Source organism: Antedon mediterranea, chromosome 5 (assembly GCF_964355755.1).
Source record: "Antedon mediterranea chromosome 5, ecAntMedi1.1, whole genome shotgun sequence".
Lineage (NCBI taxonomy): Eukaryota > Metazoa > Echinodermata > Crinoidea > Comatulida > Antedonidae > Antedon > Antedon mediterranea.
Window position 1 is genome coordinate 24,663,965 of NC_092674.1, and position 17,296 is coordinate 24,681,260.

At 33.0% G+C, this 17,296-nt stretch overlaps 2 protein-coding genes across 7 annotated transcripts; one reads left to right on the top strand and one right to left on the bottom strand.

Annotated features, from left to right (window-relative positions):
• Window positions 1-14: 14 nt before the first annotated feature.
• Window positions 15-4,516, bottom strand: LOC140050017 (uncharacterized). 6 transcript variants are annotated; one of them, XM_072095000.1, is made up of 9 exons: window positions 4,234-4,516; window positions 3,878-3,947; window positions 3,314-3,372; window positions 3,033-3,116; window positions 2,721-2,800; window positions 2,366-2,512; window positions 1,936-2,151; window positions 1,377-1,575; window positions 15-927 (listed from the first exon to the last, which is right to left on the bottom strand). In XM_072095000.1, the coding sequence occupies exons 2-9, from the start codon at window positions 3,913-3,915 to the stop codon at window positions 317-319; spliced, it is 1,434 nt and encodes a 477-aa protein (XP_071951101.1). In that variant the 5' UTR covers window positions 3,916-3,947; window positions 4,234-4,516; the 3' UTR covers window positions 15-316. The 6 variants fall into 6 exon arrangements, with proteins under 6 accessions (XP_071951101.1, XP_071951102.1, XP_071951103.1 ...); XM_072095001.1 differs by lacking the exon at window positions 3,033-3,116 and having other exon boundaries at window positions 16-927; window positions 2,721-2,857; XM_072095002.1 differs by lacking the exon at window positions 3,033-3,116 and having other exon boundaries at window positions 17-927.
• A 631-nt stretch (window positions 4,517-5,147) lies between these two features.
• On the top strand, window positions 5,148-13,546 carry LOC140049049 (transcription initiation factor TFIID subunit 6-like). The gene is made up of 14 exons (XM_072093862.1): window positions 5,148-5,185; window positions 5,593-5,768; window positions 5,914-6,000; window positions 6,425-6,578; window positions 6,724-6,780; window positions 7,296-7,459; window positions 8,329-8,394; window positions 8,580-8,759; window positions 9,097-9,221; window positions 9,566-9,698; window positions 9,906-10,031; window positions 10,985-11,167; window positions 11,953-12,138; window positions 12,889-13,546. Exons 2-14 carry the CDS (start codon window positions 5,622-5,624, stop codon window positions 13,150-13,152), a joined length of 1,872 nt encoding a protein of 623 aa, XP_071949963.1. The 5' UTR covers window positions 5,148-5,185; window positions 5,593-5,621; the 3' UTR covers window positions 13,153-13,546.
• The last annotated feature ends 3,750 nt before the right edge of the window (window positions 13,547-17,296 follow it).

Below are 17,296 nucleotides of genomic sequence, written 5' to 3' on the forward strand. Positions count from 1 at the left end.
TAAATCTAAATAAATTAAACTGTAAGTTAGTATGTATAATAAAATAAGAAGCTAAAATAATTTATTTCTCGTAATACGTATTTATTTATAATATATTCAGCGCTTTGAGATTTTGTATGCGCTTTAATATGATTCAAAATCAATAGGAAGATAATATGGAGCATACAAAACACTCGAGCAACTTCCTTCTTATACAATAGAACACCTCATTTAGACACCCCTATTTTGACACCCCTATTTTACGTGATACTTTCTTGTCGATGAAACATACGAGGGCCAGTGACGATGCTTTCGAGGGTTTTTTTACGACCAACACCTACGATTTGTTGTGTTCTGAAGGTGTCCCCACAATAGAGGGCTCCACTGTATTCAATTGTATCGTTTCCCCTGTAGTATCAGGTATTATATGTTCAATGTTAATGTTCGATTTTTCATTGTTATTTTTTAAATCATCTTTTCGTTCCTCATTCTTGTTGGCGACTTTCTTTGACGATGTCTCGACTGTTGAGGAAAGTGAATCGTTTTGCTGTCGTGCTGCTTGATTCTTAGCTGTATTATCAGTTAACATAACTGGAATTGCATTCTTATGTCTGTGCCGTAACTCTTTCCTTGGTTGAGATTTGTTTATAAAATCGTCACCAATTATTGATCTGTCGTGGCTTTTCTTCAAATTGTCTATCAAACGTCTATCTTTAGATCTCGTTTCTGAGTGGTGTTTTTTCTGACGTAATATATTTACATCCGGGTTGTTGTCCACTACAAATTTTCGTCCAGCACTTGCACATCGCGTAGTTTTTAACAGTTCTTCACGCCTTTTCAAGCGTTGTTTTTCATTTTCCTCTTTATGTTGTTCTTCAATATCGAACTGGTCGCTGCTTCCATATCGACCACGGAAATCTGCGTCGCTGCAACCACTTTCCAAATCGTCTTAAACAGAAGTTAACAGTAAAATGATAAATAAAAATTGGCAAGCAAAGTAAGAATTCCAGAAGAAATAGTATGTCTGTTTTAGATTGTAGAATTGACAAGGAAAATGATTGTAGGCCAATTGCTATGACCGCCATGCATGCCAATTCAATTTAGAATGGTTATAGGTGCAGAGACAGATACAATTAGCCATTTTGCATACCGACTTAAAAAGAGGAGTAGAAGAAGATGCCAAAGAGATGGAAAACTGCTACTCGTACGGAAAAATTACAAACAACATCTTCATAGAATTAATAAAACTAGATTGAAAGTCGAACTAGAAATAATTTAACAGATAAATAAATCATAGACCAGACTCTTCAATCAACTAATGTTTGTATGGCAAATTCTCTGCCCATGGTTGTAAACTATCGGAATGGCAATGTCTACATTCTAAACTCGCTACTTACCAGAGGTTGATTTTGAATTAGATGGCACGTCTTTTGATAATACTGACGAAACGACCTCCCATGCAAAGACCTTATTAGCCTTTCCTGGTGGTGCTGGTGGCAGCATTCTTTTGTACGATTTCTCCAAATTGGCTGACCGCCAACGTGGTATCTTTTCCTTCTTGTCTTGCTTTTTTAAATGATCAAAACTTGATAGATTCTACAATAAAAATTCAAAACCATTCTGAAATAACTTCGTGTGTATTTTAAACTTGGAAGAATAACCTGTTAAGTTTGGAAGAATAACTGTAACTTTGATGATTAACTGCTGTGTTTGGAAGAATAACTGCTCTTGCGTTTGGAAGATAACTGTTGTGTTGGGAAGAATAACTGTAACTTTGATGATTAATTGCTCTTATGTTTGGAAGAATAACTGCTCTGTGTTTGAAAGAATAACTACTCTGTGTTTGGAAAAATAACTGTTGTCTTTTAAATAACTGCTTTACTTCGAGGAATAACTAATGTGTTTGGAAGAAATGCGGTGTATTGTCGGATGGTAGAAGAAGCCGTCGTTACTTACTTTAAAGCTGTGTATTCCATCACAATTTCTAACAGCATTTGTGAGGTAGGTCACTTCAGCGTACATTTCTTTCTGTTTATCTTTTGGCATTCCGAATACTTCCGAATGAATTATTCGGAACGGTTTCATCTGCCGAAGACGAGATACCTTGAGTGTTTTTGGACGTTTGGAAAACTGTATACATCTGTTGTTCTCTTCGCACTCTCTTGCACTTTTCTGAAACAAAATGTCATTGAGGTTAACGTTTGACAAGAACAGTTTCTTAACATGCAAAGTACAATGTTGATTCTATCTATGTGGATTACTGTGGATTATCTAAACTTGGAACAAGCTGGTCTCCATTATGAACCAACGAACACACCGGAGAGTTGCACTGTTTGTTTTGTTGGCACGGAGTTCTTGTTATAAACAATTAAGTTGTTGGACTTACTTCCCGTATTGCAGTTTCAATTGATTCATGATCCTTCCAAAACTTTTTAGCGCTATGTATTGTGCGACCTGTTGCAATCTTTGGCAAAGTGGTTACGTATATCGCGGCTGGTGCTGAAGACGTCTGACGTCTTCTTTCGCTACAGCCCTATCAAAAAAATAGCATATAATGATCAAATGGCATTTACTTCTTGTCGAGATTAATATTCAAATTAATTTCAGCACTTTATTTTCTATTTTAAAAACCCTTTCCATTATCCTCTTCCCCTATTTAATATAGTAGGCCTACCGCTGAAAAGTTATGAAGATCATTTCATTTCACCCGTAAACGCTGCATTTAAATTCTGATAACTTACCCGATGTTTTATAATGTTATAATCCAAATTCCTTGCCGAAGATCCGCTTTCCTCATTTCCCTCCATCATCCATGTACGTCCTTTGGGAATATAAAATATTCTTAAAAGTCGAATATATAGGCAGTAGGCTACGAAATCTGTGCAAAGATATGACAGCAATATTCAGTAAGGGCAAAGCGTCCAAAGCAAAATCTAGGTTATCCCATCCGTTGGGATTTGCAATGCTGTTCACTTCACATCGCGTATTTGAAGTAAAATTGTCTGAAATAACCCGAGTTATTTTACGATGTGACCTAGCAATACTATACTAACCTAGTTTATTATTAACAGTGTTATGCTTGTTCCCATGACAACATAAAGCTATAAACTTAACAGTTTCGGTGATGTCATTGTGGTCTATATTAAAATAGGTGAAAGAATTGTAAATCTGTAATTATTTATTATCGAAAATCACACAGTGTGACCATGACTATAGAAAATAGTATTTCAATACTAATTCGATATCACTGGTTTTCTGTTCCGTACTTGTTAAAGGTACGTGCAGTATATATATACAATTTGTTCCCCAAAATTAAAAATTAATATAATCAGACTTGGAATAGGCCATTTTGCAGTTTTAGGAAAGTTATTCACTTCACTGATGATTTCACTTCTGAAAAAAGAAAAAAGAAATCTAATCAAAAAATCCAATTTGACTATTTTTGTTTGCTATAAAATTCAGATGGATAATTTTGTTTTTGTCATATCATTATTATTAAAATGGCATAGGCCTATTCAATATAAAAATAATAAATAAAATATATTTTTTCATGGGGGTGAGAAGGGAACAGATCGGGTAATTTTTTTTCTATTCTCTTTTTCTATTTCCTAAAGAGGGTCGTGGTCCTTTCTATCTGAATTCCCTAAATTAGGCACCACCAGAAAATAGGCCAATTAAATATGTAGGCAACAGATTCGGATTTCGGTAATACGTGCACCTGCATTCGTAGGGCTAATTACACAAATTTGGTGAATAGAAATAAATGTCACCATTAACGACATTGTGTAGTACGCCTATACGTTGAGTCGAATAGACCTTTATCAATAAACTATTGATCACTATAGCAAAACGTTAATAATGTGGCTATAAATGTCGTCATCGGACTGGTACAACGTACTTGTTTATATTCTGACCCTGGATTAATAATATCTTCATAATGAGATGATAGTTACCATGGCATCCGAACGCTATGTAAAAATTGTATACAAATAACTATATTTCATGTGATGTTATTAGGTGGTGTTAAAACGAAATAGGCCAATGAAACTATAATATAAACATTTATTAATAATGATAATTTTAAACAAATCTGTCAAGTTACTACTAATTCATTATTTAAAGATTAGGCTAATCGGAATTCGATTATCGTGAATGAAAATAATTCGGCTGTGGAGGGGCCCTCGTCCTCACCTCTACTCTACATTCGCCTTGCCCTGCCTAAAGTGAAACATGAAAAGATTTATTAATGTTTACCTTTAGAATCTTCGAATTATTCTTCCACAACGAACTTTTAGAAAATAAAGTTTCATCACCGACCACCCACACTCGTGAGTCCCTCTCGGGGTCCCTCTTCAATGTATTACACCAACACCTTTATGTCACTCAATTTGGTTCGAAATAGGCCTATAACAGTGTAGGCCTATATATAGAGCTATCTCTATGGTTCTAGAAAAACACGTTTAAAAACTATTATCTGAACATGCTTTTGTTGATTCCTGTCTTTTATTCTAAGCCTGTGCAACTGAGCTCCCTATACCGAGTGGTTCCTTTGGTGTCTAAATAGAACAATAAACTCAAGTCGATATCGCTATATCTATTAACAATGGGATTCACAAGTGCGACTGTGAGTGTGAGTTCAGAATACAATAGAATGGATTTTTAATTTCACTCAGCAGCCAACTCAGAGAATTCTACACGAGTCTTGACGATTGAATTAATCATAAACGGTAACATTCCGATGTTAACCTTTGTACATTGTTATTTACCAAGTAAAATGAACTTGACAATGATTTATTATTTCATTTTTTTTTTACAATATCAGAACCTTAAGTTACGAGAAACATTTTTACTAAAAAATGATATTTCCAGAAGCACACGTCTCTAATTAGTAATAGTAATTCAAATTGTTGTTTTATTTTTTTAAAGAAGTTATGCCTTATTCTAATTTAAAAAATCATTCCATTTCTGTCTATAAATAAAAAGTTTAATATTTAACCAACCGGAGAGTAACTAAATTATAATTAGTTAATTTATTAGTTAATTAGTAAATTAGTTAATTAGTAAATAGTTAAAGCAAACACCCTTGATAAATCGCGGCCACACGGACGTGAACTGCCGATTAAATTATTTATTATAAAACTATTCTTAAAACTATAGAGGGCAGCAGAAAATAAACAAGATGGCGTTCTCTTTTGTTTTTTAGATGGTAGGTCCAAAAAATGTGGAAAAAAATGTTAATACATCATTATTTAAACATAATTTTGACCTTAACTGATTGTTAATAGTAACTATGCAATAAAACGGTTAAAACCAGTATTACAAATTTTAATTAACAGGTGTATTCTGGACAATACTGGTCCTAGTAAGGCCTAGGCTAGCGACCTAGTCTATTGATACGTTGTGGTAGGCTAGTCAATTGAGCCGTTCTAGTTAACTCTCACCGTCCTGGTCGATTCGCCCCTATGGAAATAACAGTATACTGTTTGTTAGTATAGGTAACGAAACATAATTATTAGTAGATTAGAGTCTAAGAAGAGTTAATTTTTACTTAGATCCTCAAATTCATCAATAATAATAATTAATTACAAATTGACTGATACTTTTTTTATGCAGAAAAAAGGGAGATTACAATTTAAAACAATATGTCGAATAAAGAAAAAGCCAGAGCTACCATTACATCTGAATCAATCAAAACAATCGCAGAGTCATTAGGAGTGTCACAAATTCCAGAAGAGGCAACTAAAATAATTGCTGAAGATGTATCATTTCGACTGAAACAAATTGTACAGGTTAGGTTTTGTTTTTTCTTGAAATGGCATGGCCAAAGTGTGTAATTATTGTCGATTGCATCTAATTATAATGTTTTTTGTCGATTGTGCCCCTATCACAGTCAACCGTTCACTAACATGTATTTAAAAAACCTTTTTTTTTCAGGATGCATCCAAATTTATGACACATGGTAGACGAAAAAAGTTGTCTGTTTCAGATATTGATGCAGCACTACGTGTGAAAAACGTTGAAGTAAGGTTACATTTTGTTTTATGTAGTTTGTTTTGTGTAGTTTGTAAACACATTTCTGATAATTTAATTTAATTCTTTATAAAGATTTCTAATGTTGTACTATTATTCAGGTCATTTTTGGATCAAACATACTCCCATAATAGAGCTAGCAATCGGTGCAAAGTTGTGTCATGACCTTACCAGGTACCCATTTATACACCTGGGAGAGAGGCAAACGTAAGTGCCTTGCCTAAGGATACAAGCAATGGAGAAGCATTTGATTTGAACTCGAAATCCAGAGTCCAATGTTCAACACACTGCGCCACATGCCAAATCAAAGTATATGGGATTGCACAGGAGTAGATAAATCACTACCAGTAACTATTATCCAGAAGTGTATTTATTTTAAATATTTCTTACTACTTTTTATATGTTTTCTTTCCAGCCCCTGTATGGTTTCACAGCCCCAGAGAGCATACCATTTCGCTTTGCAAGTGGGGGTGGCCGGGAGTTACATTTTGTTGAGGAGAAGGAAATTGACTTGCAGGAATTAATCAGTACGCCATTACAAAAGATTCCTTTGGGCGTCAGTATTAAATGTAAGACAACTAACTTGTATATTCTGATATAAACTAAAGGTCTATTATTTTTGCTGATTGTGCATTTAAAATTATCCCATATTTGGTCGAGTACTTGTAAATATTTGTCCCATAATTTACCTAAATAGTATTGTTTTTCTTTTAGCTCATTGGTTATGTATTGAAGGAGTACAACCTGCAATACCTGAAAATCCACCACCAGGTAAATAAAAGTTGAAAAGTGTAACATCTATGTTCATTCATTGTGTACAGCACCTTTGAACATGTTATTGCATGAAAATAGTGCTATAAAAGTGTGGTATTATTATTATGTCTGACAACAGAGTCAATTAGTCTTGCATTCATCTGAATGATGGATGAAACATAAACCAGGACTTTTCAAAGCACCTTTTGCTGGTCCCATCATTGACCTAGGGCTTCTTTCATCCAATGCCCACCTTACAGTAACCAGAGGAGAGGCATAAGCCAATACGTCTCAGATACTAGATGCAGGGGCTGCCATAAGAGTCAGCAGTGCTGATTTCAAATGCCTATTGGGACCCCAGTTCCATATACAGCACCTGATATTCCCAGATGGTCTCCCATCTAAGCTCTAACCTGGCCCAACGTTGCTTAACTTCTGTGATCTGACGAGAACCTGTGTTTCAACGTGGTATACTATTAATAAACATCATTTAGACAAATTAATTAATAGTCACTTTTTATTTCTCTCTTTAGTTGGGAAAGACCAACAGAAAAATGAAATCACCAAGAATATTCACAATAGAAAACCATTGGAAGAGGAAACGGGAGGTAAACCAAACAAACTGGGGTTGACTGGAAAGAGTCTAGCATCTGATGTTATCAAGCTTAAACCTGTTGTTACTCACGAACTATCTGTCGTAAGTGTTCTATTTGGTTTTGGCATATTTTAACAGATTTTTAATGTTTTCATTTTAATTGCCCACAATTCAGAGGTTGTGGGTTCAATCTCTGGTCTGCAGTGTTGATTCCTTTTGCAAGATTCTTTATCCACGTTGTTCCACCCAGGTGACTGACAAACATTCACAACACAGTGGAGTCTGGCCCAAACGCTAAGGAAATGGAGATGCGCTCCACAACATTTACAATTTACCTATTATTATGCAAAGCCAACCAAAGGATGTTTATTTTAAGAAAAATGAAGCACCTACAAATTGACAAAACTATACTTAAATTGTTTTATAACTCTGTAATTCTCAGTGTAATACTTTTTTGTAATGTTTGTTTTTATGGTAATACAATGCAAAAAGATAAAATTAAACTTAATCGAATAGGAAATAGAGCAATTAGACTAGTAGGAGAGCACTTACCTGATGTTGAATCCTTGTATAAAGAAAATGTGTTAAAAAAAGTAAAAAGTATCATTGATGATGAAACACATCCTCTTCACAAACAATTTGCTCTCATGAATTCTGGCATAAGACTACGTGCACTTAATACCAAAACAAAACGGTTTAGGTGCTCGTTTGTACCTAATGCTATACACTTATACTCCAGAGTACAAAGGTAAAATGTAACCGATAATTTTTATCTAATTGTAACAATTTTTAGCCTCTTAACTTTTTGTGTGTGTTTTTGTAAATTGTATTTTATATTTTTGTATTTTGCCAGTTTTCAAATCACATTTCTGTTTTTTAAATGGACAATAAAGTATATATGACTATGACTATGACTATTAGGGTTATGATAAGTTGACAACACAAAATGAAATTATATTTTTTTATTGTAGGAACAACAACTGTATTACAAAGAAATCACTGAATCGTGTGTTGGCTCTTCTGAAAACAGAAGATCAGTAAGTTTTATTATTCTACCTATTAGATACCCCATCTAGTGTGAAAGCATTTAAGTCAGATATGTGTTAAGAACTGAGCATTATTATAGTATTATATATACAGCACATGTAACAAAAAACATGAACACTATTTTTATTTATTATTTATTTTAAAATATTTATAATAAAATATCATCTTTTTACAGGAAGCCCTACAAAGTTTAGCAACAGATCCAGGTCTCTATCAGATGCTGCCACGCTTCAGCGCATTTATTAGCGAAGGGGTCAAAGTTAACGTCGTTCAAAACAACCTAGCGTTGTTGATCTACCTTATGAGAATGGTTAAAGCTGTCATGGATAATACAAGTCTTTACCTTGAAAAATATGTAAATATAATAAAATAAATGAATAATTAATTTCTCTTACATTAATTAAAGTTAATAATATTTTCCAAAAAAAAGTTATTGTTTTGATAGTTTGTAGGCCTAGTTTGGTGAAATAGAGGCACAAAGCGCTATAGCACTATATTTAATAATTTCTATGTAAACTGCTATAGAATAGAACTCATATTAAGAGGATAGCTTTGGAACCCAACCAATTGTCCCCTTAATAGAGGTGCCCAGCTACCTGCTCTTCTTGTTCTTTATTTTTTATTTTAATACTATACTTGTTATCAAATATTTTGCCTTACCTGTATTTTTGTTAATACATACCTGTTTTCAGTTACATGAGCTTGTGCCAGCTGTCTTAACCTGCATTGTTAGCAAGCAGCTGTGTCAGCGACCTGAAGCCGATAACCATTGGGCATTGAGAGACTTTGGATCCAGACTAATGGCTTCCATCTGCAAGTACGTTATTAGGCAGACAACATTAGCTAGACCAGAATTTATGCTACCATCATCAACTGGAGTAAAGCAGTAAAGCGTCTACACTATCAAACTTTATGTGTCAAAAGAAAACATATATGGACATGATGATGTCATATCACTATCATATTTAAGCATATCACTACCATATTTGGGCACATCACACATTTTTGTCCAACTTGTTTGATAGTATAGACAGAGCTTAATGTCTTTGTTCATAACAACACGAAACATCGAAGCATTCTCAACTTTATTAAAAGATACCAGTTTACGCCAAATCAATAATTCTATAATGTATTTTAATATTTTCATTTTTGTTTTTACAGAAAATTTAGCACCACCACAAATAATATCCAATCTAGAATTACTAAAACATTTGACTCGTCGCTCAACAACCCAAAAGCACCTATTTCAACCTTATATGGGGCTGTATCAGGCCTGTGTGAAACCGGACCAGAGGTAAGCAATAACAGTAGAGCTACTGTAGTGCTAGTTGTGTCCCTTGAATATTGGTGTCCCCTCGAATAGTGATGTCCCTGAATAGTGGTGTCCCAAAGGGGGAACTTTTATTTATCAAATTTGGATGTTCATGAATTTTAATTTATAAACAACATATAAGAAAATAATTTTCAAACACTATTTTGCAATATTATTTTAATTTCACAGGTAGTTAGAACAATTGTGATACCTAAGATGCCCTCACTTAGTGAGCGTGTGCAGATGTCCGTGGAGGGTACCATGGTAACCAGTGTGGACAAGGTGTCTGCTGAGCACCTAAAAAACTTGATTCTTGTAAGAAAAATATTTTTTTTAGCAGAATTCACAAACAATATGATAGTTTCTTATATTAATTAGCATAGTATTTCATTAACAGATTCACTCATCAGTAGCATATTTTATTTAAATATTAGCTATTTATATTCATAGCATAATGAATGACATTAACATTTATTATACATTAGCATATTTTATTAAGACATTTTTTAATTCATTAGCATTATTTCATTAACATATTCACTATTCATATTCATTAGCATTCATTAACATATTCACTATTCATTTGCATATGTCATTAACATATTCATAAGCATACTTTCATTAACATATTCACTATTCATTAGCATTCATTAACATATTTTCATTAACATATTCACTATTCATTTGCATATGTCATTAACATATTCATAAGCATACTTTCATTAACATATTCACTATTCATTAGCATTCATTACATATTTTCATTAGCATATTTTATTAACATATTCACTATTCATATTCATTAACATATTTTCATTAACCTATTTCATTAACATATTCACTATTCAGTAGCATAATCATTAGCATTAATTAACATAATGCCGTTAGCATATTTCATTAACATATTCATATTCATTAGAATATTTTCATTAGCATATTTTATTAACATATTCAATATTCATTAACATATTCTCATTAGCATATTTCATTAACATATTCACTATTCATTTGCATATGTCATTAACATATTTATAATTCATATTCATTAGCATAAATTTATTAACATATTCACTATTCATACTCATTCAAGATATTCCAAAACCTCCAAACCTTCACTTCCATTCAGTTGACTATTTTATCATAAACTCCACCATATTAATTGTAAATTGCATTTTTATCCTTTAACCAAGTTTCTTATCCATCACAGACAATTTGAAAGAGTTCCATATAACCAGTAGCTGATTACCTTCTATTGGTTTTTTTTTTAGAAACATTGTGGACCAATTATCAAACATTTACGAGACCAACCAGATATTGTTGACAGCTATGAAAGGGATTATGGGTACTTAGGTACGAGCATCTGCGAGTATGTTACCAGGTTGCGTACACAACCAAATGCACAGCCACCGCCACCGGCCAGTACTGGAAAACCATCCTTATCATTCACGACGGTAATTATATTACATTTCATTGTGTACTTGTCAATTGTATGACCCACTATACGACCCCAGGAGGGGTCATTTACAAATAATTATTGACGCAGGGGTGCGTCAAAATACCTAGATGGTACGTCACATCAATGAACAATGGTGTGTCAATGTCCGTTACTTTACCACTTTCCATATCATAAACAACATGGTCACAGTGCATCATCATACCATATGAATACCATGACGCAAATGTGCGTAAAAAATTTGACTTACCTTTAGGTGACCATGACGCACCCATTTTGATGCACTGTGACCATGTTGTTTATTGATATGGACATTGACACACCATTGTTCATTGATGTGACGTACCCTCTAGGTATTTTGACGCACCCCTGCGTCAATAATTATTTGTAAATGACCTCTCCTGGTGGTCTTATAGTGGGTCATACAATTGACAAGTGCATTATTCCGTCAGTCTGTATTTGAATGTAAACAAGAAAAATGTATTCATCATGCGTTTATATTTATATTTGTTGTATTACTTTGTAGTCATTGGTGACAGTGGCTTATGTTGCTTTTTTTTCTTTCCTGGCAGCTAGTGACTATTATATCTTATCTCCTTATGTTGTGTTTGTTTAATTTGTTGATTTGTATTATATTGTAAAATATATTTTGCCTGAATAAATAATAACAATGCCTTTTGAGCATAAACTAAGAACCAAACTTTATAGTGCTATGCATGTTTGTTTTGCATACAAAAATGTGTAAAATTCTATTTATACCATTTGTTCCATTTTCTTCTTTAGCCGAAACAAACGACAATAATTGCGAGTTCTCCCAGAACCCCAACCTCATATATGCCAACCACGCCCACGTTGTTAAGCACAACAAGTCATCACCCAGCATCTATTCACAGGACTTTCTCATTACCCGGTAGTGCTAGCCAGACAAAGATGCTCTTGCTTAGCTCAACGCCCAAGAGTACAGCACCAGTAAGTACAGTAGAACAGGGTAAGGGGACACCCTTATTAAGGGGACACGTTCTTAAGGGTGTATGTTTTATATATATATAATATTATAAATAAATAAAATAACAGCAGAAAACTTGGTTACTTCATTGTTTTAATCACTACAAATTTGTTTCGTACGACCGCATGTAGCTGGCCGCACTCTTCATGTGAAATATAAAACATAAATGACACAGTTGTCTCATAGTGCTTAATAGAAGTGAGTCATCAGGAAGTCGTATACAATAGCCTATTGTTTTAGATAAACTATTTGGATCTGCAATTTAGTAAGAATTTTTTCCTATGTCTACAAGTAGAGACTAACTCATTCTTACGGTTCAGTGAGCATAGCTCTGGTTGACATATAATAATATACTTTTCATATATACATAAATTACATCTTTTGTTAATATTTGAGTAAGGTTTGCATTTCTTTATAATTTTCCATTTAATTGAGTAGTTTGTTTTAGAGTCTTTAAGTGTCCATATATATTTACTGAGTCATTATATGTTTTAATAGCCTATTTTGGATATACTCTGTCAAACAACTATCAAACTTTATATGACAAAAAATGTAATGTGCCCATATATGGACATGATGATGTAATATCATCACTACCATATTTAAGATTATCACTAGCATGTTTGGGCACATCACAATTTTTTTGTTAAACTAGTTTGATAGTGTACACAGAGCTTTAGGAATTTAACAAAAACCAATTTTATTCATTACAGACAATCACCCCTCCTAAGCCAATGGTAAGTCCCACGACTCCAACACAGAATTTTGTAAAAGTCTATAACAATCCTCATATGACCCCACAAAGACCTGCAACATCAAAACCGCAATTTATAGTGATGTCCTCAACGCCTCCAACAAGTTCACAGACATCCCCGTTGGCAACTTCCTCTGCTGCTACAAGTATGCTGATGTCTTTGGCACAAGCTGCGACAATGCAGGTGGAGACGAAAGACATCAAAGAAGAACCCATGGAATAATGAGATCAAATGCGAGGATGTACCAAAGCAATCTAACAGAATGCTGAGGTCCAAAGATCAAAGGGCTTATCTCTGGCTGCAACATGATCTGTTCAATGCCTTTAACACAGGGCTGTAGCCAGCATGCTCGTCTCGTCACCCCAATTCCTCAGATCATCTTATTTTATATTAATAATTATTTTTAAAGCATCTTTGACTCGTTTTTAACCTCTCGTTACGGCCTTGCTTAACAGATATCACGTGCAACCGAGAATATGTACATAGTGCAGTACTGTGGTATTTGTCTCAGTCCTGTTTTTAGTTTGCCTCGGATGTATTAACAGATCACTTATAGGATACTAAAATCATGTTGTAGTCATTGGAAAAATAAAAGAAAAATTCTAAACTGCCTGTAGACTTGTTAAAAGTTGTAAAATATTTTGATGCTATGCAAACCTGGTTACACCTTTTATTATTTGACATAACTGGTTAATATAATATTCTAGAAAGCCACTCCCAGAGTGCATACCTCCGCCTACTGTAAAATTCTCCTACATAAGATTTCTCCGGGAAAAAAAAAAAATATATATATATATATTTGTGTGTGTCTTATTGCAGTTTGTGATTTAGGCTAATTTCACTACAAGCATTTGTATGCGAGTTTGGTGCAATGGTTATGTAACAAGCCTTTCAATTAACAATAGCTTCAGTTGACTAACAATAGATAGATAGATAGAATTTGAAAAGAAATAAGTTTTTAAACAAATTTTATCAAAAAAGGTGCACATTAAATCAAATTATGTTTTACAATTACAAATCACCAATTATAACTCTTCCCTATTGTGCAAAAATGAAGTTTTTTGGACAAGTAGTTCTCGAGAAAATGCAATTTCAGTTTACTTGTTACTTTAAGACTGCTCGCTGGCTTTTGAAAAATTCTGTCCTATCTTTTAACACTAGCAGGTCTGAAAAGTATACTAAAAAGTGGTCCAGAATTGGGACCATGGTCTCAAAATGTAATGGAATGGTCCTTGACATATCTATAAATATATCCACTGACTCAGAGCATGTTGAAAGATACTTTTTTTTTTGCTTTAGTTATTAGCTTTACATGGTTGAAATCCTGCTGGGGTTAATAATTTGTTTAAATAATTTTTAATACAAACAAACTCCGTCATTGCAACAATGACCTTTCAAAATCAAGATTGACCAGGAGTTGAGGAAAATTATTCAACTCTGCGCATGTTTATTATGCTATAGTAACCAGTTATGTAAAAAAATAAAAGGGTGAAAAATTGGCCTTTTTTCGAAAATTGCCATATTTCGACCTTTTTATTTTTCGATAGAACTGATTACTATAGCATAATTGACATGCGCAGAACCCATTATTATATGTCAAAAAATGTCCCTGTACTATAGTACAGGAATTTGTTCCAAAAAATTTTGCCATATTTCGACCTTTTTATTTATCGATAAAACTGATTACTATAACATAATTGACATGTGCACAACCCATTATTCGACTCTGCGCATGTTTATTATGCTATAGTAACCAGTTATGTAAAAAAATAAAAGTAATAAAAGTACAATTTCCCTGTACTATAGTACAGGGATTTTTTCAAAAAAAATTGCCATATTTCGACCTTTTTATTTTTCGATAAAACTGATTACTATAGCATAATTGACATGCGCAGAACCCATTATTCGACTCTGCGCATGTTTATTATGCTATAGTAACCAGTTATGTCAAAAAATAACAGGGTAGAAAATTGGCAATTTTTCGAAAATTTCCCTGTACTATAGTACAGGATTTTTTCAAAAAATTGCCATATTTCGACCTTTTTATTTTTCGATAAAACTGATTACTATAGCATAATTGACATACTCAGAACCCATTATTCGACTCTGCGCATGTTTATTATGCTATAGTAACCAGTTTTGTCAAAAAATAACAGGGTAGAAAATTGGCAATTTTTCGAAAATTTCCCTGTACTATAGTACAGGAATTTGTTCCAAAAATGGCCATATTTCGACCTTTTTATTTTTCGATAAAACTGATTACTATAGCATAATTGACAAGCGCAGAACCCATTATTCGACTCTGCGCATGTTAATTATGCTATAGTAACCAGTTATGTAAAAAATAACAGGGTAGAAAATTGGCAATTTTTCGAAAATTTCCCTGTACTATAGTACAGGGATTTTTTTCAAAAAATTGCCATATTTTGACCTTTTTATTTTTCGATAAAACTGATTACTATAAGCATAATTGACATACTCAGAACCCATTATTCGACTCTGCGCATGTTTATTATGCTATAGTAACCAGTTATGTAAAAAAATAAAAGTAATAAAAGTACAATTTCCCTGTACAGGGATTTTTTCAAAAAAAATTGCCATATTTCGACCTTTTTATTTTTCGATAAAACTGATTACTATAGCATAATTGACATGCGCAGAACCCATTATTCGACTCTGCGCATGTTTATTATGCTATAGTAACCAGTTATGTCAAAAAATAAAAGGGTAGAAAACTGGCAATTTTTCGACAATTTTCCTGTACTATAGTACAGGATTTTTTCAAAAAATTGCCATATTTCGACCTTTTTATTTTTCGATAAAACTGATTACTATAGCATAATTGACATACTCAGAACCCATTATTCGACTCTGCGCATGTTTATTATGCTATAGTAACCAGTTAAGTAAAAAAATAACAGTGTAGAAAATTGGCAATTTTTCGAAAATTTCCCTGTACTATAGTACAGGGATTTTTTTCAAAAAATTGCCATATTTCGACCTTTTTATTTTTCGATAAAACTGATTACTATAGCATAATTGACATACTCAGAACCCATTATTCGACTCTGCGCATGTTTATTATGCTATAGTAACCAGTTATGTCAAAAAATAAAAGGGTATAAAACTGGCAATTTTTCGACAATTTTCCTGTACTATAGTACAGGATTTTTTCAAAAAATTGCCATATTTCGACCTTTTTATTTTCGATAAAACTGATTACTATAGCATAATTGACATACTCAGAACCCATTATTCGACTCTGCGCATGTTTATTATGCTATAGTAACCAGTTATGTCAAAAAATAAAAGGGTAGAAAACTGGCAATTTTTCGACAATTTTCCTGTACTATAGTACAGGATTTTTTCAAAAAATTGCCATATTTCGACCTTTTTATTTTTCGATAGAACTGATTACTATAGCATAATTGACATACTAAGAACCCATTATTCGACTCTGCGCATGTTTATTATGCTATAGTAACCAGTTATGTCAAAAAATAACAGGGTAGAAAATTGGCAATTTTTCGAAAATTTCCCTGTACTATAGTACAGGGATTTTTTCAAAAAATTGCCATATTTCGACCTTTTTATTTTTCGATAAAACTGATTACTATAGCATAATTGACATGCGCAGAACCCATTATTCGACTCTGCGCATGTTTATTATGCTATAGTAACCAGTTATGTAAAAAAATAACAGGGTAGAAAATTGGCAATTTTTCGAAAATTTCCCTGTACTATAGTACAGGGATTTTTTCAAAAAATTGCCATATTTCGACCTTTTTATTTTTCGATAAAACTGATTACTATAGCATAATTGACATGCGCAGAACCCATTATTCGACTCTGCGCATGTTTATTATGCTATAGTAACCAGTTATGTAAAAAAATAACAGGGTAGAAAATTGGCAATTTTTCGAAAATTTCCCTGTACTATAATAGTACAGGGATTTTTTCAAAAAATTGCCATATTTCGACCTTTTTATTTTTCGATAAAACTGATTACTATAGCATAATTGACATGCGCAGAACCCATTATTCGAGTCCGCGCATGTTTAGTATGCTATAGTAACCAGTTATGTAAAAAAAAAAAAGATTGAAAAATTGGCTATTTTTCGAAAATGTTAAAAAATGCTAAATTTCGATTTGGTTACTATAGCAATAATTAACAGGCGCAGAACACACTATTCAATTCATGTTAATTATGATATAGTAAGCAGTTATGTCAGAAAATTGCTAATATAATTGCCGGGATGTTTTCGAAAAATTGCCAAATGATTTCGACCTTTTTATTTTTTAATAAAACTGGTTAGTATACATTTTTCCTGTACAGGGATTTTTAGATCAAAAAAGCATTTAAATT

Excerpts from the sequence above, each read along its gene's own strand:
- LOC140050017 (XM_072095000.1), bottom strand. The coding sequence starts at position 3,915 with ATGAAGATATTATTAATCCAGGGTCAGAATATAAACAA. Across the intron at positions 2,801-3,032 it reads CACTGTTAATAATAAACTAG|GACGTACATGGATGATGGAG; the intron begins GTTAGTATAGTA and ends ATATTCCCAAAG. Across the intron at positions 2,513-2,720 it reads ATAACATTATAAAACATCGG|GGCTGTAGCGAAAGAAGACG; the intron begins GTAAGTTATCAG and ends TTTTTTTGATAG.
- LOC140049049 (XM_072093862.1), top strand. The coding sequence starts at position 5,622 with ATGTCGAATAAAGAAAAAGCCAGAGCTACCATTACATCTGAATCAATC. Across the intron at positions 6,781-7,295 it reads ACCTGAAAATCCACCACCAG|TTGGGAAAGACCAACAGAAA; the intron begins GTAAATAAAAGT and ends TTCTCTCTTTAG. Across the intron at positions 11,168-11,952 it reads CATCCTTATCATTCACGACG|CCGAAACAAACGACAATAAT; the intron begins GTAATTATATTA and ends TTTCTTCTTTAG.